Source organism: Nesoenas mayeri (assembly GCF_963082525.1).
Source record: "Nesoenas mayeri genome assembly, chromosome: 11".
NCBI lineage: Eukaryota > Metazoa > Chordata > Aves > Columbiformes > Columbidae > Nesoenas > Nesoenas mayeri.
Genome location: NC_137563.1, coordinates 17,239,048 through 17,264,609, shown reverse-complemented (window position 1 = coordinate 17,264,609; position 25,562 = coordinate 17,239,048). Strand labels below are relative to the sequence as shown.

The following is a 25,562-nucleotide window of genomic DNA, read 5'->3' as shown; positions in this document are numbered from 1 at the left end:
AAGTATATTTAGAGCACTTTAACTGAATAATAACTGATACATGGGGAACCCAGACTTGCTCTTCTTTTCTCTGGAATTTCTACGTTAAAAGACATCTCACCGAATCAACAAGCAGCTTCTTACTAGACTCTCCAATACTCTTCAAGGCCACATCCACATCCTTTTGTCCAGGTAGACAATTCACGCAGTTATTCAAAGAGTGAGACACTGCTTTTGCCACCTACAACACATAAGTAAACACACCCACACTGAGAATGGCTTAAGTGGTCATTTATCCAATAGCAGGCACGTTCTACAGCCAGCAGTTCCTACATTCTGATCATTTTTGGGCTTGCAACTTTCCTGATTTGCTTACCTGTAGTCATTATTTACACTCACTCATTGATGGGTAGTGTTGGCAGGGCAGCTCCATAACTGCTCCTGGCACCCAGCATAAAGGCTGCAGCACTGCAGATATTGGAACATCCCTGAAGTTAACAATATGCTAATCACAGAAATGCTTTGCATACACCTTTTTTCAAAGTCCTGATTAGTCTCCTGATAAGAAATTATTTAAAATAGAGGCCAATTATGGAACATTTAAAAACAGTGAAAAAGAACCTGTTACTCCTGAGTGTCTTCAAAAGCAGTGATGCCACATGTGCAGAAAGCATGCATTTACTTTTTCAATACAACATGAATACAGACCCTTTATTTAATAATGATCAGTTCAACAGTTGTTTCATTTTGGCAGACAAGCAGTCTACTCAAATACATTGCAGGTAAGACAACTTAACTACATCTTTGAAAAAGTTTACTTTTCTAAAACATGACAAAAATATCAGACTCTGCACCATCTGTATTGTTTAACATAAGTGGGATGTTACTATCTCAGAGCTGCTGGAAGGCACAGAAAGCTGACAGCCCTTGCAGCCTTATTTTCTGTAGTTCTCTCTCATTATTTAATGCTGCATTCTAAGTAATTTCACTGGGTGTTTGATAATTCGCACAGCTGCTAAAGTTGCAACTTACCTGAGCTAATCTCTGCTGACTGTCGGCATCCCCTGGTGCAGCCAGGGCCTGCTTCGCCTCCTGAATAAGCATCGCAGAGCCTTCCATGACATCCCTGGCTGAATCCAACATGGCATGTGCTGCCACAGGGTCAGTAGTAGATGCTGCAACTCCTCGTGCTGCCTGAGCCAAAGTCTTCAAAGCCTGAGCAGTTTCTCTGGCAGCAACTCCTATGTTCAGATGTGATCAAGGATTCTATTAATACCCTTGAAGATGATCTTTATATTTTAAGACAGATTAATTTGCAGGTAACGAAGCCATTGCAAAATAACATGGCAAATGCAGTTTAAAATAAAAATCTTCAAACATGACCAGATTTGAAATACACAGCATCATTTGCCTATAAAAACACTTGAAGTGCAGTCATAAAGTAAATATTCTACTCCAAAGACCATATTCCAGGAACAGATCTCCAGTAGTTACATACTGAAAAAGAAGAAAATCTAAAACCTGGAAATGAGAAAAAACTCATGCTCCAGACCATGAGGAAAAGTGATTGTCTGCAAGAATGGTGTACATTACTTCAGAGCCACAGCATCTCTGCCACTGCTGAAAACACAGTTTTGGATTTTTAAAAGAATAAACAGCAACACCTTAAGTTCAAGCAATTAAAAAAAAAAATAAAAGAGATTATGAATGATACAACTTGATATAACCTAACATCACTGTGAGCACAAGCACATTGAAATAACTGAATGAAGTCACAGAGAGGATGCAATGAAATCAGTTTCTGTGGCCTGTCTGGCCAACATTATTGAACGTTCATCAGCTCTAGCACTGAGGTGTGTGACTGTGTGAATAGTGGTCCCATTCTTCTATTTGGGAAATTTAATTCAGCCCTTAATGAAAAACAAGATTCAATGGTTTTCTTAAAGACCTGATCAGCACATAGTCTAGTCAACAACATATGCAATTATTGTAGGTGGTATATTTTGAGTGATAATGTTAAAATAATGTTATTGCTACCAAAAGAAAGCTATAGAAAAGGTTAACATTTGATGTACAAGACCTCTTGGTTATCTTTACTTAGGCATTAAAAATAATTAGAATGTTCAAATATCCCTATTGGAAATGTTTAGAAAGCTGGGACATCACAACTAAACACAACCCAGAAAGTAGCCATGTTAGCATTGTAACACCAGTGCCTTTTAACTTTTCCTCTTCTGATCAGCTGAACAGAAATCTCAGTCTATTCTGGTTATATACAGACACACGGGAGATTGCAACGCTATTTTTTATGAAGCATATCATTCACACTAGCAATTCCTAGTAACTTGCCACAATTCACTATCAGCAGTAAAAAAAAAAAAGGTAGTAATTCCTTGATTTAACTAGTCTGTGATAAGAAAACCTTCTATTAAGTCTTTTATGGAAAGCAGAGACATTATAAGTGAAAGAGTACCTGTGTAGTGCTCGTTGCCTTGAGCAGCACAAGTTAACAACTGAGCCATTGATGAACCAACTGCTTTGGATGTACTTCCCAGGTCCTGAGCGCACTTCTCAAGCTGTGAAAAATTGCAGAGGATAAAATTTATGTAAGCCCAACTAAAACATACTCGTTTTTAAAATATTGCTAAAAGATACCAAACACACATGTAGTTTTGTCTGAAACCTGACTAGCATGTTTTTCCCATCCAGGGCGAAATAAATTAATTAGGTAATATGAACAACAAAGCTATTTTATAACTCGCAGTGGAAATCAATACCTTCATCTGAGGAGAAGGAGGGTTTTTTTGCCAAATAAAATATTTCACTTTCTAAGCCTATCGGGACTAGTAGGCTTAGAACTCTTGAGTTCTCGTCTTTACCACTATTGAAAGTAAATTCTTTTTGACAAGAAAAGACCAAAACATTGCTGATGCTAAATTATAATTTGTACAACAGAGAAGGATGCTTTACAGTTCTATGAGTAATTCTGCTACAGAACATGCTTCTGAATGTAGTAGGAATGTGTACTCTTTTTAAGAGAATTAGTGTAAAATCCTATCAGCATCATCATTACTCAAAGCCTCATGACTTCTTTTGCCTCTAGTACTTAAAATTTTTAACAGCTAACTTTGTTTCTTTGTTTTTAAATGAAGAACATCCTTCCTCAATTACAGTTTCTCCTGGGAGAGGTTTTAACTGTCCATCCACAGCTGCCATCTTCGCATCTTGTAGTTCATTTTTGAGTGTCTGGACTGTATTCAAAGCAGAATCGATTTCCATGGGGCCACATGCTTCATGAGCCTATTCAGAAATCAGACCAATATCACTGTTAAGAGCTGTAAGCCACTGTTAGAAATATTAAATGCTTCAAGCCATCTTGCTTTAGCTGATGAGAACAGTATTGACCTACCTTCTGGGAGGCAGTTCGAAGCTCAGCTAAGCTGGTGGCAAGGTTCTTTGCACACTGACTTAACTGCATTGCTGCTGCTTGATCAGTCACAGTGGGGACTGCAGCTTTAGCTGATGCTACCATTTTACTTCCAGGCTGTTCAACAAAAAGCAAAGAACACAAATGGTTTTACTAGCTCAGTTTCTTTAAAGAAAGCTTAGGGTTCAATAAACAAACTGCTTCCTCCATTCACACACTCCTGAGGTTTCTAGATTTTCTGTGGCGACCACCTCATGCACTTCCCTGCTCCTTAACCATGCACCTTCTATTCATATGCTGCACCCTGTCATAACTTCATATGGCAGGGTCCTCTGCAGCAGGACCCATTTGTGCTTTACTAGTACAACTTCTTCATTGGTACCAACATTGGTACCTAAGGCCTTTGAGTATTCAAGTAGAGTACTTAAAAATATTAAACTCTACCAAAATTCTGTAAATTGAAAACTGTAATTCAAGCAATGACTCTTCACAGGGTTTGGTGCTAATACAATTAAAACACTTCGCTGATTCTCATCATCACCCCCATACACACACAGAGCCAGAGGGGAGATGGATCGTTTTAATGACTCCAGATGGAATCATACAGCAAAATACTCAAACAGAGCAAGAGCATGTTTTGCAATACCTCTGCCTGATGAGATGATAAAGAACCTGCTAACAGCAATCAATGAAAGGCTTTTGTTTCCATTTAAGGCAAGACTAACTGGTGCCAAGTAACAATCATCTCATTACATGAAGAATTGGTTTATTCTCTTTGTTTCTTGTAATGTTAGCAATAAATCCAATAGTTTTGTTATCAATTCTCAATATTTTATCTAGTTTTTAAGATGTTTTGGAAGAAGCACAGAGTCAAATTTTGTGTTTTATTCAAAACTTAAATCAAACTCCATTACGTATGCAGGCTAGTATCTAAAGGAAATATGGTAATATTCCCTTTTATTTATTAAGAATTCTGGAGCTTCTTGCTGCAACACTAACTTTGTCTTCACTAAGAAAGGTTACAACGTCTCACATATTGAGACTGCTGCTTAGAAAGATGCTGAGTTCTCTCCATCTTGTTCTTTAAACGCTTTCCCAGAAGGCAAGTACTACAGCAATGAATGTTTCTTCTCCATACACATTAGTTTTCTTGTCACTTTTAGCCTCAATTTTGGCAGGTTTCAGTCTCCACAGATTCAACAGTACTTCAGCCATCTGACCTGAGGAGCTAAATTCTCCTTAGCTATGACTCACAGTCAGTCATGACCATCTTTACATGGTTCTTAACAGTTTACTGCTTGTTTCTCACAAATGAAAACATACAGCACTAAAAAATGCTTTTTGCTCTGATGGAATCTACTACAGTGGTTGATCCACTTCACCTGAAGGAAGTTCTGGCTGGAGTTTATTAGAGCAAGCTGGGCACTGAGGTCTTCTGCCTGAGCTTGACTTCCTCTGACACCCTGCACCAACTGAGGAATGTGGTCTGCAACATTCTGTAATGAACAAATGGAGAAGTTTTTAGTAGATAAATAAAACATCCAAATCTTCTGACACTAAATCAAGCCCTCTCCCCACACCACCCTTAAACACAGCCTGTAGTATTCACAGGTACAAGAGTCTTGTGCCTTCATAGAATTTGTTTAGGATTCCGTGGAACTGATTTAATAGATTAGGATTTTTCAGAAGCATTCTACTTTTAAAGAAATCTTTATTCAAGCTACTCACTAGCCTAATGATACTACAAGACAACACAAGATTTTTGTGAAAACCAAGATACATGCAAAGTATTTTGAATTACTACCTTTGCATGTTAAAATGTCAATAGTGGAGGTAACAGATTTTTCCAGAGAATGTCTTGTTTCAGAAAAACAATGCCTTTTACATACAAGCACGTCAGCCTACTTTTCCTTGACTTCTAATAATACAAACTTTATAGTATGGCTGGAGCATTTTGAAGTGTCTACTGCTAAAACTTTATTCCTGGACTATCCAGATTCATGCTCCTTGTCCATCCATTTCACAAAAACACTTCAGCAACTCAATACTATGTTTTTTCCCCCCCAAAAAAAGTTTAAAAGTAGGTATCAGATCTTCTCTGCTATGTAATAAATCATCATCAAGATCAAATTAGAATGAACAGTAAACAATACAGTGAATCAGCTTGCCTTTTTTTTTTTAAAATCATACTGAAATAAACGGCTGCCTACAACACAATCTTGAGATGTACTGCAGCTACCATCCTTAATTCCAACATTTCTTAGGAATACCACCATGACACAAAGGATTTGCTGAATCTGAATGTGGCTTTCAACGATGCCTTGTTTAATGGTTTTGTTCTCTTTCCCTACATAACTGCTCTTCCATCCAGAAGAAAACCCTTTTGCATTCTATTGTCGTTTTCAGTTTTTTGTTCAAACGCGGTTTCTTTAAGAAGCCTCAAGCAACGTTAGTCAGAGCTAGAATTTAGGCCGCCAAATGTTGCTTAAACACAAAAGAGAACAGCTTTTCACCAGACTCAGAATTCTAGCTTGGAACTATAAAAACGTTCTTGACTTCAGGCATACCTTGAAAACTCATCTTGGCAGCTTTAACTTCAAGCTAGGAATCACATTAACCCCTTAATAAGGGGTGTAACTTATCTTTTATGGTGGCATTTGCAGGCTGTACATCAGAACAGCAGGATCAGTATTGATAGTTACATAACCAATTCATTCAAGAAGAATTGCACTCCAGTATACTATAAACCACTATTGCTATTCCACCCTTTGCTGTGGAAAATTCAAAGGTTACCTTTATTCCACAGCAGACCCCAGTCCCATTTCACTGTATGTATCATTCCACTGCCTATCTTGATCATAGAGCTACTCAGCTGCAGAAGAGCACACTTGTGTGCTGAACATGTGGCCAGCACTTCTTGCCACTGTACAAACATGCAAGCAAACAGCATCCTCCACACAGCGGTGCTAACACAGCTCTGCCTATACAGGGCTGCAGACTGATCTGCAGCAAAACTTGTACTTAAAGCACTTGCTTCAGGTGATCAGTTGTTACTCAACAGATACATGCTGAGGTATGTAAGCCTGTCAGTCTTTTCTACTAAGGTGTTCACAGGGCTAGTGACAAAAGCCAAGTACAGCACTCACAGTAGCTCAGATTTCCAAAGCTCTCCATACAGTAACATATGGAAACTACAGATAATAAAATGAGAGTTCTCCAGAATCCATACATACGAATGTGTGTGGTGGTTAGGTGTTATTTTTTGTTTGTTTAATCTTGTTTTGAGGTCGCAACAGTGTTATTATAGAAGGTGATATTCAGTTCCCCATAAAGCAGAGTTCAAGAGTTATTTGTCCAGAGGGTTGTGGCATGTTTACCTTACAGCTCTGCACAAGTTGCTGGTGGGCTGCTGTGTTCTTATTTGAAACAGCTGCATTCTGAGAAGCTGCAATAGTCTGAGTAGCAGCAGCTGCAGCTTGTTTAGCAGCAATCTTTGGAGAAAACAGAGGTAAATCAGTAGTAGAAGTATGAGCAACTCAGAGGATTAAATACATATTATAGGTAACTTTGACAGTAACAACTTTGACAGATTTGTTTGCCTTAAGGAAACTCAGGATTGCTCTTCTCTCAAGATGAAAATGAGCTGAACATGCCTATCCATCTCTAACTTGCCAATAAAGAAAAAGGTGGAACTAGAAGAATTCTAAGCTCTTACTCCTTCATAGCATCAGTTGCAATAAGACCAAAAGAAGTCAGTTAAAGACAGCAGAAATGGCCTAATAATTTAGCTCCTCACAAAGAAGGCCAGAGAAAAGAGGCCAAGTACATAGAGTGCTTCACACTGCTACATCAACACCTCTGACCAAGGAAAGACTCAAGGGAGCCAGCTTCTATTAAGATTGCTCCATGGCAAAAGCAAAGATACTAAAATGATGCACAGGTACAAAATACTGATATTACTGAATCTAAAAGCACTGATAACACCTTCTTCAAATAACTAGGAGTCTTATTGTCAACCTCTCTTTATAACAAAATGAAAAATTCAAGAATTTATTCAAGGTATTACAACATGTTGTACAATACTTTAATTGGCCCACTGAATACAACCAAGCGTGAAGTTGATTTTCTTCATTACATATTTCACTCCTTTGTAAGGCAGTATATGTTATAACAGCAAAACAAATAAGTCCTTTCTATAGAGTCTACGTACATGCAGTTCCTGATTTTTGTTTCTAGGCAGATGCAGTAATTTAAATGCACTTCTGAAATGTGGTTACCTACTTAGATTCCCTGTTTGTCTAATCTCATTGCACTTGAATGAGATTACTGTAAAACCACAGCTGGAAACTAGGAATTACAAAAGGCTTGTTTTTAAAATCTGTATTTTCTACATTTTAGCTGAGAATGGGAAGATCAAACCTTGTCTACAAGACCAGCTTCAGAGATATTTTATCCTTAGTGCACACTAAACTTTCTTCCCCTTGACTGTGCTACCAGCTATGATATAGGTTTTAACTTTTGTTTCTGCTGCTTTGATTTTCTGAATAATTTACCAGTTTAATTACATGTGGTGCAATTCAACACATTTTTGTATGGAAGTCTACATGAAACTCTAGCAGATATACTAGTAAAACTACCAAAAGATAATGTGTGTAAATGACAAGTCACATAGATCAATTAAAATAGTTTCAGCCCAGGTGTTTGAAACTTAGCCTGTTTTAATTTTATGACTAAGCCACCAGCTAATGCCTTCTGAGCAAAATTTTTACCCCAGCTTACTACATCACTGATACAAGTTGCTCAGTTTTCTGATGATTACAGTATCATATGCTGGCATCTCAAATTCCAAGCCTTGTACTCTAGAATTGAGCTTAAAGTGAAATATACATTTCTACTTGCTTGAAATTATCTACAGATACTAATTATCAAAATTGACAAAACTGGAAATTCATCTATTTTCCAACCTCTAATCTGTTGACAATTTTCTTCTTGATGGCATTCTGTGCAGCAGCATTTGTAGCAACTCGTAGTCCCTCTGCTGCTTCTCTCAGACGCTGCTGTTGATCCTCATTTTCAGGATTGGCTGCAGCTCCCTGCACAAAATTTCACAGCAAAAACCATGAGCCTCAGTAAAAGTTCCTGGAAAGAATGTAGATGAATACCAAGGCTTTAGATCCAGACAGTGTCTGCTACATCAGCCTTTATTTCCCTTACATTATCTTAATGTTAGAAGAACATTAAAATGTTACAAGACTTTGAAGTGGAAAATTTATTGCTAGTGCAAGGTTGTTACGGTATATGCTATTAACAGGTACTTTGAGTAAGGGAGTTGAACATTTGCTTCATATACTACTTAGGTACTTGGAGAAAAAGCCTTTGCAAACTGCTTCCACTACTGTCTGTAATAATGTACTTTGATTATATGAATGCAGGTTTTGAAAAAAAACAGTTTTAAGAATTCCCAATTTAATACAGCTTTCAGTAACAGCAGTTCAGACCTTGAGGTTTAACACAATAGGTTTTCTCCATTTGAAGTCTGCGAAAGTACTGGAAGGTCAAGGATTTGCTCTGTGGCCAGACATATGGACCTTCCAGAGCCCTAGCAGAATGGCTGGCCCTGATCTGTAAAGATCATTTAACTGCAGGATTTGGGAAACAATTCCAAGAGCACATTCCTCCCTAGTGTATTTAAATAGGTTTCTAGCACAGAAAGGAAAGATTAGATATTTGCCTCTTTTGTGAGAATGGGGGGGAGTAGAATGGGGAACAACATAGGCAAGATTCCCCAGGTGGAAGAAACTGCTCTTAAGATGAACAGAGGCAGAGTTGCTCTGTTAGTAGCTTTCTAAGATATGTTTCTAAGAGATTACTATGCGCTTGTTGCTCCATTTGTATTGGTAGACTGCTACAAGACTTTGCATCACAGCTATTATGGCTGGTGGTAAATGCCCTGGTTGACTTGAGTTCCAGCCACCCTGCACAAAGGTGAACAATGCACTGCAAGAAGAGTTTTTAACACCAAAAGAATAGAAGTAACTATCTATCCAAATAACCCTATCTTCGTGTATAGCCATACAATTTTAAGCTTCAGTTCATTTTCTTTATACCTTTGCAGCTTCAACCATGCGGGCTGTAGAATCTGCCAGGAGTTTTGCAGCAGCCAGAAGCTTCTTAGAGTTCTCCATATCAATTTCTGCTTCAGCATCTGACCTCATGGCATTGACGAGATCAGAAGTGGCTTGAGCCAGCACCCTGGCCTGCCGTACCATTTCACCTGTGGTACACAAGTACATTTTTAGTTTCCTTCTCTCTACATTTTATTTTTGGTTTTAAAAGTCCTCTCAACAAGATGATAATAAAGTTATATTTGCTGAAGTATTCTTTTGACTTGAAAATTATACACAAATAGTTCATAACTTAGATTCTTCATAAACAAAATATTGGATCACAACATAAATTAAGGAAACTACTACAGTGAAGATAAAGAAAAAACATAACATTTGCATTCTAGATAGCAAGACAAAAACCAAAAACTAATACTTTAGAGTAATTTTGAATATACAGTTCAGGGAAACTCCTAGCCTAGGAAGACTAATAATTTTGCTTTCAAATTACAATGAAGATTTCACTCCTTTAATAAAAATCACCCATCTTTCACCTGTTCTTCTTTTGGGAAAGTTATTTTTGAGGAATTATCTTCTGTCTAATATAAACTAAATTAAGAACTCTGTCAGAGGAGCTTCTGCAACAATTAGGTGATTTTGGCCAAAAATAAGGTGTATATTTAAGGATCTGGAGTCAGGTTCTGGTCATGGAGAAGCATAGAAATAAAACAGCAATGCTTCTGAAATGGACACGTACCCTTTGCAGAGCAAATTGATTTGGTCACTAAAACATACACTTGAACTCCTTCATAATAGATCTGAACCAATAAACCCTTTGCCTTTCTTTAGGCTATTAAATCAACTTAGGACATGTTTGGGTCCAAGGCCTCATTCTTTTCAAATACTCTTAACCACAGAAAGTTACTGTCCATTAGAGAAACTTACCAGCATCTCCCATCGAACTGAAAATACTCTCTGTGACACACATGATGGTATCTGTAGCCTGGTCATAGCGTCCGATGGGCTCTCCCCTGCTCGCAAACTGGCGGACATGCTGCAAGAGGTCGTTCAGGGCTTGGCTGACGATGCTGGCAGCAGCACTGACCTGCTTCAGTAACTCCATGTCATCAGTGGCAGCCTGGCAGGCCCTCACGCAGTTCTCCACTGAACGGTCTACCAGTTTCCCTGCCTCAATCAGCTGCTCCTGACACACTGGCGAGCTGATGGTCGGAGTCACAACCTGCATACAGAAAGGACACAAAGCATTCAGAAAAGGCTTATTTGCAGGTTTTCTAGCTACTAGCAAGTGAAACACCTATGTTCAGTTTTTATTCTGTAACTTATGTGTTTTGCCTAGACAGAAACCCCTGGGAGTATTTAAATATGTAGCTTCAGACATCTAGATTAGGAATCTGGGCTCTGCATATCGTTAATTTAATCTCAGCTGAGATCCTGAGAACGGAAACCCCCACCTTGTTTCATGCTTCGTCAGCAGCTGCTAAACTGAGCAAACACTAGATAGTGGTTCTGGAGAGCAGGCATGGGCCAAACTCCTCCAGAGTAACTACATCCACTTGCACACTTCTGTACCCTGGAATTCCAAATAAAAGAGAATCTTGATTGGAACTGGGTTTGGAATGCCTTCTTATCAGCTCTTTCTTATTTAAATAAAAGTAGTGGTTGGCACAAGCCATTCAACGTTCTACTTCTGAAGTCACAAGACAAGTAGTAAACCTGGTAATCTACAGATTAGAAACAGCTCCCCCCATTGTGTTCAAGCATACCCAGACAGCTTTTGGCAGTAGGAAAACTATGCATATCTTATGAGAAAAATAAGATGCCACTGGGTGTCTTATGCCATACTGAAGAACTTCATTTCTTTGGACTTGTTCTTGCTTTCTGTGAAAATGCATACACATGTATTACAAAAAGCCCTTGCACCCAGAGAAATAAAGTAGAAAATATTGAAAATGTAATATCTAATATTAGCAATTAATTTTAACATAAACCTTCTGAACGTTCCACAACAGTTGGATACCCATTTCCCTGTAAAAGATGGCACTGAAGACTTCAAAAGGAGCATCCAAGCAGCAAATGCAAACTCTTTAATTTTTAAAAATAAATTGGTATTTTATTTATCTATTTTTAAGGCAAAGAAAGGGCTGCAGGAGATGTAATGCTCCAATTGCAGACCTCAGAATTTGAGGTCTGATCTCAACTCCTTCGACTGAAAAATCAGTCCTTGGTTAAAAGCAATGGATCTATTAAAACAACTGGGCTACTGTAAATTAGTGTAAAAAATATTGAAAATCAATGATCAACAACTCTGCTTTGCTTTCAGCAAGAATATCAACTTTTAAATATTTAGCTTTAGATAAGGTGAGGCTATCCTTACTCTGGGTTTTAGTAGAAAATTTGCACAATGCCCCAGGCAAGATGTGCTTCTCAAACTAACATATTTTTACTTTTTTATTTTATCAAAATTAATAATTCATCAGATGGTCTCTGTTACCTATGGAATCTTCTCTGGATATTATAGCAACACCTCACATCCTCTGGGCTCCTGATTGCCATTGTTATAGGTGACAGTTTATTAATCAACAACATTGATACCGCATGAACCTTGTAACACGGTATATTGCACAAGACTGCTGGGAATACACAGAAGCATAAACTGAAAATAACGCCTTGCCCCCTCACCAACAGTGCGAGCCTCACCTTCGCACAGGCCACAAGCTGGGAAGTAGAGAGTGCACACTGTGTAGCAGCAGCAATGACCCTGTTCTGCAGGACTGTATCCTCAGCGACCTGCGCTACATTCTTGGCCTTCAGCACTAACATGGCAGCAGCATTTGCAACAGCTTTGGCCAGACTCATCAGCACATCCTGGTAAAATAAAGGGAAAACTTTATCTTATGAACAAAACAGTATATATTTAGTTTATATTAAAAACCAATCTCCCGAAGGTAAGAAGTTCTCTTGTATTAGAACTTAAACATTCTGGTTTGTGTAAAGCAGCAAACTTGGCTGTTACTCAAAAACTAAACAGTTTTCTCAGTGCGACCATTTCTGCCTTTACATGATCGAGTTACTGGACTGAACAAGCATGGAATGTCAAATTTTTAATTGGCTTGGAGTCCATGAGAACAAATCTATGTCCCAAATTGCAATGTGCTTATCTTCACTTCCTGAGAATACCCTATTCATACAAAACCAGCTGGAGTTCACCCCTAAACATGTGACAAATATCTGCAATAAGGATGACAACCTCAAGGAGCAAACTGCTGAAGACAGACAGTACTTGAGTTAATACTACATTCAAGAACTTAATTGTGCTTTATAGCACTGAAAATGATCACTCCATTTTTGAAAATGCCATTTCCAACCACAATATTTCCTTGTCCATCACATAAATATAGCCCTATAAATTACTGCTCCAATATATAACTCAAAACAGGTCTTAAACCCCAGAACATTTTTCTCTCATTTAAAAATAACTTAGTTAACTCTGAAGCTGCAAAATAAAACCACGCTCATGTTAATTCCTGCAATAAAAAAAGTTCAAAAATATCTTCCCATTTCCCCACTTAAAATGCTACACATTCTATACATTTCAGTTTTTAGTGGGATGGAGTCAATGTGTAAACAATGAGAAACTTGAAACTGATGCTAACTACAGTTAACATTTCCTAACCATACTTCGGGAAGTCTGGTTTTATGCAGCGGCCTCCTCACTAGAAAGCTGCACAGCTCCGACAGTGACAAGCAACCCCCTCATTACCTGGAACCTTTCATCTGTTTCATTCTCCCCAATTTGCCTGAGTAGCTCCCCACTCGCTTGTCCAATGCTTCCAGCCGCAGTCAACACCGTCTGTCGAGGCTGGAAAAATATAATGGTGAAATACATTAATTCAAAGAAAATGAGCTTACTTTAATTTTAGATTTTCTCAAGGAACTTCTGCATTAGTATGCAATCATTATGGCTAAAAGATAGACACAACAGAAATACTTTGCAAAAATATTTACTTTTACATGTGCACAACTGCACATCCATATTTCGGAGCTTTCGTTTTAAGTACTCCCATAGAATGTGCAAATTGTTTTGAAGAACTTGAATACACACTGTTATAATAACTCCAAGGGTAATTAAGGATAGATGGTCAATATGCCAACTGGTCTGAAACATCAGATTTCACATTCTTCAGAACAAATACCTGAAGAGAAGAGATCTAAGGCAAACTGTCTGTAGACCCCAACTCATAAAAGATAGTCTCTCCTGGTCAGTATTACTCTCATCTTAGGAAAATATTGAGAGATAAACTTGTAATTTTATATGTTAAAATAGACAAAGATAGTCGAGAAAAAAAAAATCATTAATTAGTACATCTCCACTTCCTATTAAATTGAGTCATAGTACTGTTTGAAATTTATTTCTAAAATATAATACAATGGCCAGATAAATTAACTGTTACACAAATCAATTAACCTCTGCATATAACATTGAACATTCTAATATCAAGGTACAAGACTTAAAGGCATAAAGACAGAGATGAAGGAATAAGAAATAGTTAAAAGAACTGCTTGCACAGGAGACATTATATGGCACTGAGCAAGTGAGGCTTAGAAGCCAATATGTCTCAAAAAAAACCAAATTCATACACTTGAAAGAGGAGACCTGAGAAGCTTCCATGTATTCACCTCTCCTGAAGTAGGTTGCACAGCCTTCAGTAAGTCTGATACAGCACTAGCCAGTGTTCGAGCAGCTTTCAGGAGGTCTTCTCCACTTCCAACTTCATCATCCATGAGAGCAGCAAGCAGTTTCACACCCTTAGACATCTCAGTGAGATTGGAAGAGATGGTTGTAATTGCACATCCCACAGCAGTGTAATCAGTGTCAACTGGGTCCCCTGTAAAGCAAATGTTGTTTTCATTATCAGAATGCTCTAGTGGCTAAAAGGGTAAAAAAGGCAACTACCACAAGCTAAACTCTCGTGAGAGACAAAAGAAAAATTTCAAGATAGACGAGCAAGGCCTACTAAGTAATTTCATTGTCACTTCAAAAAAAAAAAATGCTATAATGTTTCCAATTTCTACATTTCTTTTTCTATGAAAATTTATCTTCTCATAGAATTTCTCCTCATTCAACGCAATTTGCTGACAAGTCCACAGTTTCACCTACCTTTCAACATTGAAAGAACTCAAAGTAAACCAATATTCAACTTATAATTTGCTGAAGAAAAAATCACTGTCAATGAACACATAGCCTGTCTCTAACACCTGTCAGAGGATAATGCTGTTTTGTAGTAACCTTGCGAACACCATCTACCTACCACCACCACCACCTACCTACTGTTGAAGAAGCAAGCTGCATTTTGTCTTTATCAATGGTTGTACCTTTAGCGTGAGAGACAAAATGAGGATACAAAAATTATGTTTTGAGGGGCAGAGAGTTTGTTCCACATGCCAATACGTTTATCCGCTAGGGTATTTTGTAGAAATTTTTTCTCCAGTTGCCCCACACTCAGTCCCTATATTACTTGAACTAAACAGATGAATAAGTAGGAAATGGCAAGGAAATCCTTCCCTTGGAAATTTACCTGCTGTAAGGTTAACAACAGATGCAGTTCCAGCAGTGATAGCATCAACCTGAGAGTGTATTTCATGTTTTGATTCATCAACCTTGTTCTGAACCCATACTCTTGATGCCTGAAGAGCAATAACAAAAACAAGAATTAAGGATTGCTGTGAGGTTCTGTAAGAGAGGATACTATGCAAATCTGCCATCCCTTCATGAATCTTTAAAAGTGAAATGGGACAACAACCAAGCCTGTAAAGTACAACAGGAAAGCAAGCATTTTCTTTTGCCAAATCATTCACTACAGAATTGCTACCACATTTCAACAGCTGCCCTTTTAAAGTAAATGTCATTAACTGTGCATCCATGAAGCGGAACACTTGACTGACAGTCCCCCACAAGCAAGGCTCTCTTGATCTGTCCTCCTGTCCTAATCTGGATCAGGAATGACAGAATCATATTGTGTCACTCCCAACATAAATACTACCCGTAGCAAGTGTTCAGTTTTACATATACATATGAAACAAATGAGATTCCAGAGATGGTTATGCAAGGAAGCCTGCTACAACTAAACTCAGAAGACTGATTAGAGTTAGGTAGAACACTGAACATGAGTTTCTTAGAGAGCACAACATTTTAAATCCCATTTTATAAGCTTTAGTCATAGCACTTTAAATCCAGGAACTGGACTAAACTGATCTGTGAACACCTGAAAGGATCCATTTCTGTAAGGGATTAGAGAAACTCACCATGTCCTGCCCTAGAGGTGGTAGGTTATCGACTTCACTGAGGTCAGCCTGTGCCTGCTGGACAGCATGCATACTGGTATTAATGGTCCCCATCAAGGCCTGCTGAGCTGAGGTCTGAAAGGCAGAACAGGGCAATGACTGTGTGCTATGTTCCAAGTGGCACTTCAAGCAGATGTTACATATGCATGAAGAGACAGTGAGTAACAACAATCCAACCACCACCCCAGGCCATTTCAGATAGCTTTTCCCTTGTACAATAGAAATCAGAGCCCGCTAACACTCCTCAGAGTGTTTGGAAGAGAAGGTTGGAAGAGATAGATGGCTTTAAGGAAAATGAGGAGATCAAAATGTGATACCCTAAATATTTCAGGTATATCCCAAACTTGTGTTCAGTAGGACAGCCAGGAAGCCATACTCAATAGCCTCCTCCTGCTCTTAGTAATATGTATAACATGCTATTTCTGACTACTTGTACCACAGACAAGCTTTAAATGCAAAACGAGGAGGTTCCTCACAAGCGGGGGCATATGTCCTCTGTGCATCTGACCAATTGTGACTTGTTGCTGGGGAGAAGGCATGATGCCAATGTTGAAAGTCTCTGGGCCGCTGGACCCTGAACGCATAACAGCTGGTAGTGCCACAGAGCCATGCTCCACCTTCCCCGTTCGGTTGAACTGCTGCTGCAAGATGGTAGATCTGAAAAACCAAACACACACACACGCCCCAAACCAAACAAAAACACACACACAAAAAATTCAACACAGAGGAAATTAGTTAGCTCCTGCAAATCAAGTTCTGCCAGATGTTCTTCCTTTAGGACTTTAAATTGCATTTCACAACATTTGGTAAAGCTGGAAAACAGTTGTTGGTGGTTTTTTTTTTTTCCTAACCATTTTCTAGCATATTAAAAAAATTATCTAGGGCTTTTGACAGATCACATATTAATAGCACTGATGAGCAGGCTCTAGGGAAAGCAAGCAATGGACAGTTTTGGTATATGTGGAACAATGGCTTTAACCCTCTAAGATGAATGACAGACAGAACCAGAACAAGGTTTATGGCGTAACGACTGCTTTGTTTCCGTTGTATCATAGGTCAATCAATAGAAAACAGAAGCATGAACTCTGTGGAGATGCATTTGGCAAGCAATTGCTACATCTGGGATAGAAACTAGCATTCATTCTTCCCTCTATACACACATGCACATGCAGTAGTTGCTAATAACCTGGCAGCCTATCAGATAATAATAATGGGCTGAGAGGCAGGATTCTTTCAAGAATAATAAAATTACTCTCATCCATGGTCATGAACCACTTTGCCAGATACACTACTCATATTTAAATATGATTCAAGCTCTAATAGCTAGAAGCATTGACAGGAATTCTGGCTTGAACAACAACCACCTACTGGGGAAAAAATCAACTCCAATTGTGAAAAATCTTGTTTTTGTCTATTACAAGTTTTGAGCTTCTCTGCACAGCACTTAGCTAACAGTATATTCTGGAAGTTATTTGAAAAGGGCCATGTCAAAAGAAAGCATTTCTGGACATGTGTGATGCATCAAAAGCTGAAATTTCACATAAGTCCACACCAAGTATCTAACAAGTCTATCTCCCATAAACCATATGTTTAACAATAAATCAAATAGACTTTTCACATACATACATGCTGCTGGCACTGCCATCCTTAGAGTTTGAACAAGAGAGCTGAGTGGCTCATTACAGCTTATAATGTCACAAACCTCTTTCTATTCCTTCACTGCAAGAAAAGATTTAACATTCTTTTTCAAGAGTATGGCCAGCTCTTTTTTCTGTATTCTCCCATCAGAACCATAGTCTGACCTCCTAGTACTAAAATCTTACTAACACCATTCATCTCACTGGTTCGTTTAAAGTGATTTGATGACAGGAGCCAAGTCTGTTCATGATAGAGTGTACAATTAAACTGACAGGAGTCAAATGTACTGGAAACCATGGATGCAGCAGACACAAGCAAAAAAACCTAAATACAAATTTTCAGTTCTGCATCACTACTCCCCCCCACCTCCAGCAATTTACTAAATTACAGCCTGAGTTCCTTTGTTTAGGGGTCAAGTGACCACAAACTGGTACCACTGCTGGTCACCTTAACCAACAATTTGAAGACAAATATCTATTCTTTAATCCTCAAATAAAGCTAGGAGCCTGCTGAATTGCCTGGGGATAGTACTTCTTTCTACTGAAATACCCTGTAATTTTTTTTCTTTAAAAGTAGTAACTGTAGTATTTCATTTGAAAATAACTACCACAGCTAAAAGCTTATCACTCTGAAATGAAGACTGTTTCCTCCTGTTGCATACACTCACTTCTTAGGTGAAACAGATTCTTCCAACATGGTTGATTCTTCATCACCTTCAAGCCCAAATCTATCTTTACTTTGTTTCTGGAGGGGAATTAAAAAAAAAAAAAAAAAAGTTAAACGTGTTGCTTTTTTCTTTCACTCCAACATTTCCTTGTTTTTTATCCCAAGCCTAGCCTAATTGTCCGCAGAGTCTTGCCCAGTGCTGAACACCACACTGTTCGGCAGTGTACAACCATATAACCTCCACCTCCAAAGAGGTGCCTTTCAGCATCTAACAGACCAACTTCTAAGCTCTGGCAGATAGAGTGCATAAAGGAAAAAAGCCTACCGGTGCCTTTTTGAACCAAGTGCTAGAAAGGAAGTGCTGTCTTTTCTCACAGAAAGGAAAAAAAATTGTTCTGAGGACCAAGTGATAAGTAACTACAGCAAATCCCAGCACAGATAGAACATGAACCATCCCCTTCCCCATTCTCTCCTAACTCAGGAACAGCAGGCTGACTCGGCTAACTAGAATTCAGCTACAAGTCATATTTAGCATCTTGAAATATTACTATATGGTGCTACCTACCACAAGGAGATACAGAACCATAAGAAAGATGGTAAATTTAATACTGTATCCAAATTATTTTACCATAGTTCAAACTTCTGGACAGTCTGCACATGTGACTTTTCGAGGTGCTTTTTTATAGTGGCATAAGGGAGGTAACTATACACAAGGGGAGTAAGCCCAAACGACCAGAAAACAGGAAACTACTTTAAGTCACAAAAATAGCACCTTTTAAAAACAGTCCATTTCTACTGGTGACCTAGTGCAAACATACTGTCCACTTGCGACCTTGTTATGTGATTTGTAGTCTGAATACATACATGTATAAATAAACATCCACTGTGACCTTTGGTACATTTAACAGGAACTCTTCATGCACATCTATACACACATAACCCCCCCAACTTTCCCCAAAGTTCTTCCTATTTAAGTTTATCCATGAACTTAAGTTGGCTATTTCTAGTCAAAATTGTGCCTTACTTCCATATTAATGTGAAGTAAAAAAAAAATTATCTATATTAAAACACAGTAAAAGTTACTCAAGTTCAGGGTTCCCTGTCAACTGATTAATGACCTATCACTAAAACTGCAGGACAAGAAGAGTTTCAGGTGAGGAGTATTGCACCAATAATACTCTAGCAGAAAAAACTTGCACCACCAATCCACATCAGAGCAAATATTTTGGAACAGTCCAACATACACCAAGAATTAACATTGTACAACTGAGAGCAATAAACCATAGTTCAAGGCACACATTGCAGAGGTAACTTGGGACTGACAACTGGAAACTGCATGCCTCTCATAGCATCATGAAACACCATGAGTGTTGGTCACTGAACATGTTCCTAATTCGTTCATTTTAGAACTGGCTGTGTCAGCAGCTTGTGAAGAAGAAATCAAAGGACTGGAAGGGAATGAAAATACACACATCTGTGTTCTATCAAGACAGGAAGGCTGTTATCATTTGGCATTAGAGAGCAAAGCTATTTTTGAAGCTTAAGAGCTAGAATGACGTTTTGAATCATCTATAGAAACCTGCAGTCTAAGATTTTTTTTAAATCTTAGACTGACAGCAGAGAAAAAGGCACGTACTGTGATGAATTCTGGTAATCCTCCTCAACATCTGATTACAAAACATTTGATGTTATATCCTACACTGTTTGCATGAACAAAGGCAATAAATTATCCCAAGCTGCTTATCTTTGTCTTTTGTTTTACTATTAAAATATATTACAGCAAATAATGATGCAGTTTGGTTGAACCTTAATAGACTAAGAATCTGTCAAGGAACAACCAGTGCTATTTAAAACACCTTACTTTTCTATACAACATGCTTAGAGAATGGCCATTCAGCTTCACATTTGTTGGCAAAGTTCACCTTCCAGAGAGAAAAAAACGAAGGCCAGGCGCGCTGTACCGAGCCTGACCCGTACTACCCCGGTAGTTAACAGCCTTGATATTTTCCAGAAGCACTCACTTAATAGAAAAAGCTTATGTTACTTAAAGGTAAAGGTAAATACCATCAAAACATAAGGTACAACACTGAATTCATGAGAGAAAGAAAACTGCAGCTTGCACACATTTGAGCTCTTGCACTGCTGTACAGTGATTTTTATTGCATTTTTACTACATGTCATCTTAATACTATACCTTCTTTAGGATGATATCAATGTAACCTGCAATTAATTGAGAGATCTGTTCCCCTTCAGTGGTCTGTACTGAGTAATAGCTTTCCTGATATTCACCAAAATCCTGAAGGAAAAGAGTTAAAATAAAAAACCTCTTTGAAAATCAAAAGTAATCAATGAAGAAACAGTACCCTATATGAGTAAGAGAATTCAAATTTTAAAGATTGTTTGTGTAGACATTCGCATAGACAATGAAACTGCTCCAAGACAGTAAACAAGTCTATATGAGGGGTAAGGAAGGAAAGGGGAAGAACACTTTTTTTTTTGCAGCTTAATCACAGCTGTTTCATAAGTTGAAATGGGAGAGGATCAAGAGATCCTTACTCTGACTTTATCAGACTCAGTAACTGAAGGATGGAGAACAGTCTTTAGAATCTTATTCTAAAGCATAATCACCCATGCAATTGGAAATTGGATGCACATGATTAAAGTGAATATAATTTTCTAGACACTACTTCTTGTTCTACCACTTTAAACCACCTTTTCATATCCAAAATACTCTTGTTGCAGCTGTCACTTATGGGCCTAATAACTGAAAAAAACCCCACATACATGAAAATTATTGAAAACCATAACTATTAAAAGTATTAATGAACCATCTAGCTTTGTTTATGTTCATATCTTGCAAGTCACAAAGTGCATTAAATCTGCACAGAGTAGATTTAAACACTGGGTTTGGAAAATATTTAAACAGTACTTTTGGGGAACTGGCCTGTCTAGAAATATCAAAATACAGATTGACCCTAGACACCAATATGGGCCAGTTTAATAGCTTAGGACTCAGTGACTTTATATAATGCTAGAAAATTACAGGTAGAATGAGTTACATTGAATAAATTGTTCTGAGTATAAGTCCATCTTTGTTTCCCTTGTCACACAGATCCCTCTTCTTTTGAATATATACAAAAGATTACCAGCGTGAAGCTTTTAGGTGAGGCAGCCCAGCGTTTCACAGTTGTCAGTGGCCATTCCTGCAACACTTCCTTGGTCTTCTCATCTACACGCATCACTGAGTCTTTGGTGACACCCAGTAAACGAGGAACCAGCTTGTTTTTGCCTTTCATTTTTTCCTATAACAAGGTGTAAAATACAGTTTTTCATTCAAATAAAGCTTGCCATAGGAAAAAAGAAAAGTATGACGGAATATACTGGCAAAAGGAAGCAACTGGCATGCAGATGAGAGCATTTAAAACTCCAGGCTCAGTTTATCTGATCACAGACAGTGATTTGCAAGCAATGCATTAGCATTAAGACGCTCTGCTCTTCACTGGATCTTTACCATGCACTTCAAAAGACACTCCCCTCTTTTCCCTCCTCCAGGAAACAGAAGCATTTTTGGGATTGTGGTAACAAATCTTTGTAAATGACTTTAAAAAAGAACCAAGCATGACAGCAGGCCCAAGACCTCCTCTGTAAAACCACATTAGAGAAGCAGAATGGGAAACTGGCATCAGGAGGGCTAAGAAGGTAGGTTGCCCTCACCATTTCTCTATAAAATTTTTGAAGAGATAAAGAAAAGGAAGGCCCACTGTGGCTGACAATTCAGGCAAGATAATTTGTTCCATATTTCAGATTTGAAATCTTGGTTAGTTTCAATCCATGAGGACATCCTAACCCATGCAAGTATCACAGGGGGCTGCCAGATGATGTTTCCTTATTTGCTGGACATTCTGCCCTTTTTGTTTTCCAAGGCTGAAGAGCGCAGGCCCAAGCTAACAATTTGCTACATAAAATCCATCATATAATAGAAAGGAATCTATATATCCCATTCCCTTGAATTTAACTAGGCCGCAAAAAATCAATTCCTATTTACATAGTAGGCCATTTGGTAGGCTTTTTAAAAGACCAATTATTCCTTCCAATAGAAGTTTCATGACATGGTTACTTGATACAGTTACTGTTTGCTTTAAGTTATGACAAAACAACGCAAGATAGTCATGAAAAATACAAAGATACTTTTACCTTTACTATAAAAGTCAGCTACATTATGTTAAATCCCCACTGAATTTGCAGCTTTTTCTAAATATGCATGCTTATTAGTTTTATTATTTTAGTTACTGAAAACTGCATAACATAAATTGAGCATAGCTTCTAACATGCAACTTAGGTGAACAAGCTCTGTTAGAAAGTTCAGACTCCTTTCACCACTAATGCCCCTAACAAGATCTTTTCCCATAAAGGAAGCAAGACAAGGTAACTCTTCCAAAGCATAACATATTAATAGTATTATCCTCCACACATACACTTTCGTTGCAATTTCACCTTCTATCGGCTTCACTAGAATTTGTGGATAATTAAGTACTTTAGGACAAGACAACCTATCGATATTCAGCTATCTGCAAAGACTCTCTACTGTAACTGTGGGAACCTAAGAATGAAAATGTCTGCCTAAGTTTAGCCTCCTTTCCATTCTGTGTTAGTGGTTACTGAATACTTGGGCACTAATGTTTCAGTTCCATTTTCACAACAGACTGACAGTATCTTGGTACCAAATTGCTTCAATAGCCTTAAGACCATGACCTGTTTTTCAGTAAGAATTAAGAGAAATAGATCATGCAGCTGTTGAGGTTGTTCTTCAGATACAGGTATTCAGCATGCAATTCATGTTATCATTAAACTTATAAACAGGAATCATTTATGATTTTTTGGTGAATGTTTTTCTGAAGACAGCGCTTGGTAATCAAAAGAAAAAAGAAGATATTTCAGTTTAAAGAAATTAAATCAGGACACACAACTTTCTTCCTGGCAGCAGTAGTAATTTACTTTCTGTCCCACATAACAATGTATACTTTTTTTTCAAATGCTGCTTTCAGAAAGGAGGATGAAAGAACATCTTTGACCTTTGCTTAGTACAGAATTTGAGGTAATACATAACCAACCACTGAATATTGTCAGCAAAATCTACATTACCTTAACAAGAAAAAATGACACTCCATAGGTCCGCAGGGAACGGGCTAGCTTCACATACTTCACCTTGGCTTCTATTTCAGTCATCTCACCACAGTTTTTGTGCTCCTGTAACAAGAGTTCAGTATCATTTATGCAGAAACAATGCTTTCTGGAAACAAATGAAAAAGGTTACAGCTTTTATCTGTTTAAGGATGCTTAGTTAATAACCAATACAGTTGGAATATTCAAAAAAACACTGGCTAAAAATGTTAGCAAGATAGTATCACACAGAATCACAGAATGCCAGGGATTGGAAGGGACGTCAAAAGCTCATCCAGTCCAATCCCCCTGCTGGAGCAGGAACACCCAGATGAGGTTACACAGGAAGGCATCCAGGCGGGTTTGAGTGTCTCCAGAGTAGGAGACTCCACAACCTCCCTGGCCAGCCTGTTCCAGTGTCTGTCACCCTCACTGAGAAGTTTCTTCTCAAATTTAAGTGGAACCTTTTGTGTTCCAGTTTGAACTCATTACCCCCTGGCGTATCATTGGTTGTCACCGAGAAGAGCCTGGCTCCATCCTCATGATACTCACCCTTTAGATATTTGTAAACATTCATGAGTCACCCCTCAGTCCCTTCTTCTCCAAGCTAAAGAGACCCAGCTCCCTCAGCCTTTCCTCATAAGGGAGATGCCCCACTGCCTTCATCATCTTTGTTGCCCTGCACCCGACTCTCTCCAGCAGTTCCCTGTGCTTCTGGAGCTGAAGGGCCCAGAACTGGACTCAATATTCCCGATGCGGTCTCACCAGGGCAAAGCAGAGGGGAAGGAGAACCTCTCTCAACCTACTAACCACCCCCCTTCTAATACACCCCAGGATGCCATTGGCCTTCCTGGCCACAAGGGCACAGTGCTGGCTCATGGTCATCCTGCTGTTCACCAGGACCCTCAGGTCCCTTTCCCCTATGCTGCTCCCTAATAGGTCATTCCCCAACTTATACTGAAACCTGGGGTTGTTCCTACCCAGATGCAAGACTCTACACTTTCCCTTGTTATATTTCATTCAGTTTTTCCCTGCCCAACTCTCCAGCCTGTCCAGGTCTCTGATGGCAGCACAGCCTTCTGGCGTGTCAGCCACTCCTCCCAGCCTGGTGTCATCAGCAAACTTGCTGATAGTGCACTCTATTCCCTCGTCAAAATCATTGATGAATATATTGAATAATATAGGCCTCACTACTGATCCCTGAGGCACTGCACTAGAACCAGGCCTCCAACTGGACTCTGCCCCATTGACCACAATTCTCTGGCTTTGTCCCTTATTCCAGTTCCCAGTCCACCTCACTACCCAATCATCCAGACCGCACTCCCTCAGTTTAGCTGTGAGGATGCTGTGGGAGACTGTGACAAATTCCTTACTCAAGTCAAGGCAGACCACGTCCACTGCTCTGCCATCATCCATCCATCTTGTTATGTCCTCATAAAAGTCAGTGAGGTTGGTCAAGCACGACTTGCCCTTGGTGAAGCCATGTTGACTGCCCCTAATGACCCTCTTATCCCTGATATGCCTTGAGATGGCACCAAGGAGAAGTCGTTCCATCAGTTTCCCAGGGATGGAGGTGAGGCTGACCGGTCTAGAGTTACCCAGGTCCTCCTTCCCACCCTTTTTGAAGACTGGAGTGACATTTGCTTTTCTCCAGTCCTCAGGCACCTCTCTCGTTTCCCAAAACTTGGCAAACCCCATAATTCCTCACATCAGAGAACATAAACCACCTGTGCAAATGGAACACTCCTCTTTCACCATCATCCATTCTATCTGTACCGCAGAGAAAGTACATTTAAATCCCTTCTGAAACAGTTCCGATTTCTAGGTATTGCTGCTATTTGACACCATTTGGTTTTATACAAGTAAAGCCTGTTTACTTGGCTTTGTAAAACAATTTAAAAGTCCCACCACCTTTTTTTTTCTCCCTCAGGAACAGACTGGCTTTTTTTTTGCCAGTTCCACCATTATCCACAATTTTTTCACTCATGAAAAAAAATCCTACAGGTGAGGAAGAAGCAAGGTTTTTTCTAAACCATTCATCCTGAAATACTCATCCAGGTGTGTCTTGAAACTCAATTTCTATTTATTATTTAAACATTTTATTAATTAGTAAACTTTGTTACCTGTAAGAAACAACAACTACCAACATTGCCTATTCAAACTTTGTCTCAGCATCTGCTCTCCTACCTGAGACTGGTCTGCTGAAAATCCTATCCCAACGTCTT

At 38.7% G+C, this 25,562-nt stretch overlaps 1 protein-coding gene across 1 annotated transcript in view; it reads right to left on the bottom strand.

The window, feature by feature from the left end:
• Nucleotides 1–25,562, bottom strand: part of TLN2 (talin 2) — a 158,703-nt gene that overhangs the window by 53,241 nt on the left and 79,900 nt on the right. Inside the window, exons 10-29 of the mRNA XM_080351330.1 lie at nt 23,320–23,424; nt 21,324–21,479; nt 20,372–20,473; nt 18,179–18,255; nt 16,350–16,530; nt 15,835–15,948; nt 15,108–15,216; nt 14,209–14,417; nt 13,292–13,390; nt 12,229–12,396; nt 10,456–10,750; nt 9,514–9,680; nt 8,371–8,499; nt 6,784–6,897; nt 4,789–4,902; nt 3,389–3,523; nt 3,151–3,279; nt 2,453–2,555; nt 1,012–1,220; nt 101–220 (exon numbers count right to left, since the gene is read on the bottom strand). Coding sequence (XP_080207456.1) covers nt 101–220; nt 1,012–1,220; nt 2,453–2,555; nt 3,151–3,279; nt 3,389–3,523; nt 4,789–4,902; nt 6,784–6,897; nt 8,371–8,499; nt 9,514–9,680; nt 10,456–10,750; nt 12,229–12,396; nt 13,292–13,390; nt 14,209–14,417; nt 15,108–15,216; nt 15,835–15,948; nt 16,350–16,530; nt 18,179–18,255; nt 20,372–20,473; nt 21,324–21,479; nt 23,320–23,424 — 2,835 coding nt within the window. The remainder of the gene's footprint in view (nt 1–100; nt 221–1,011; nt 1,221–2,452; nt 2,556–3,150; nt 3,280–3,388; nt 3,524–4,788; nt 4,903–6,783; nt 6,898–8,370; nt 8,500–9,513; nt 9,681–10,455; nt 10,751–12,228; nt 12,397–13,291; nt 13,391–14,208; nt 14,418–15,107; nt 15,217–15,834; nt 15,949–16,349; nt 16,531–18,178; nt 18,256–20,371; nt 20,474–21,323; nt 21,480–23,319; nt 23,425–25,562) is intronic.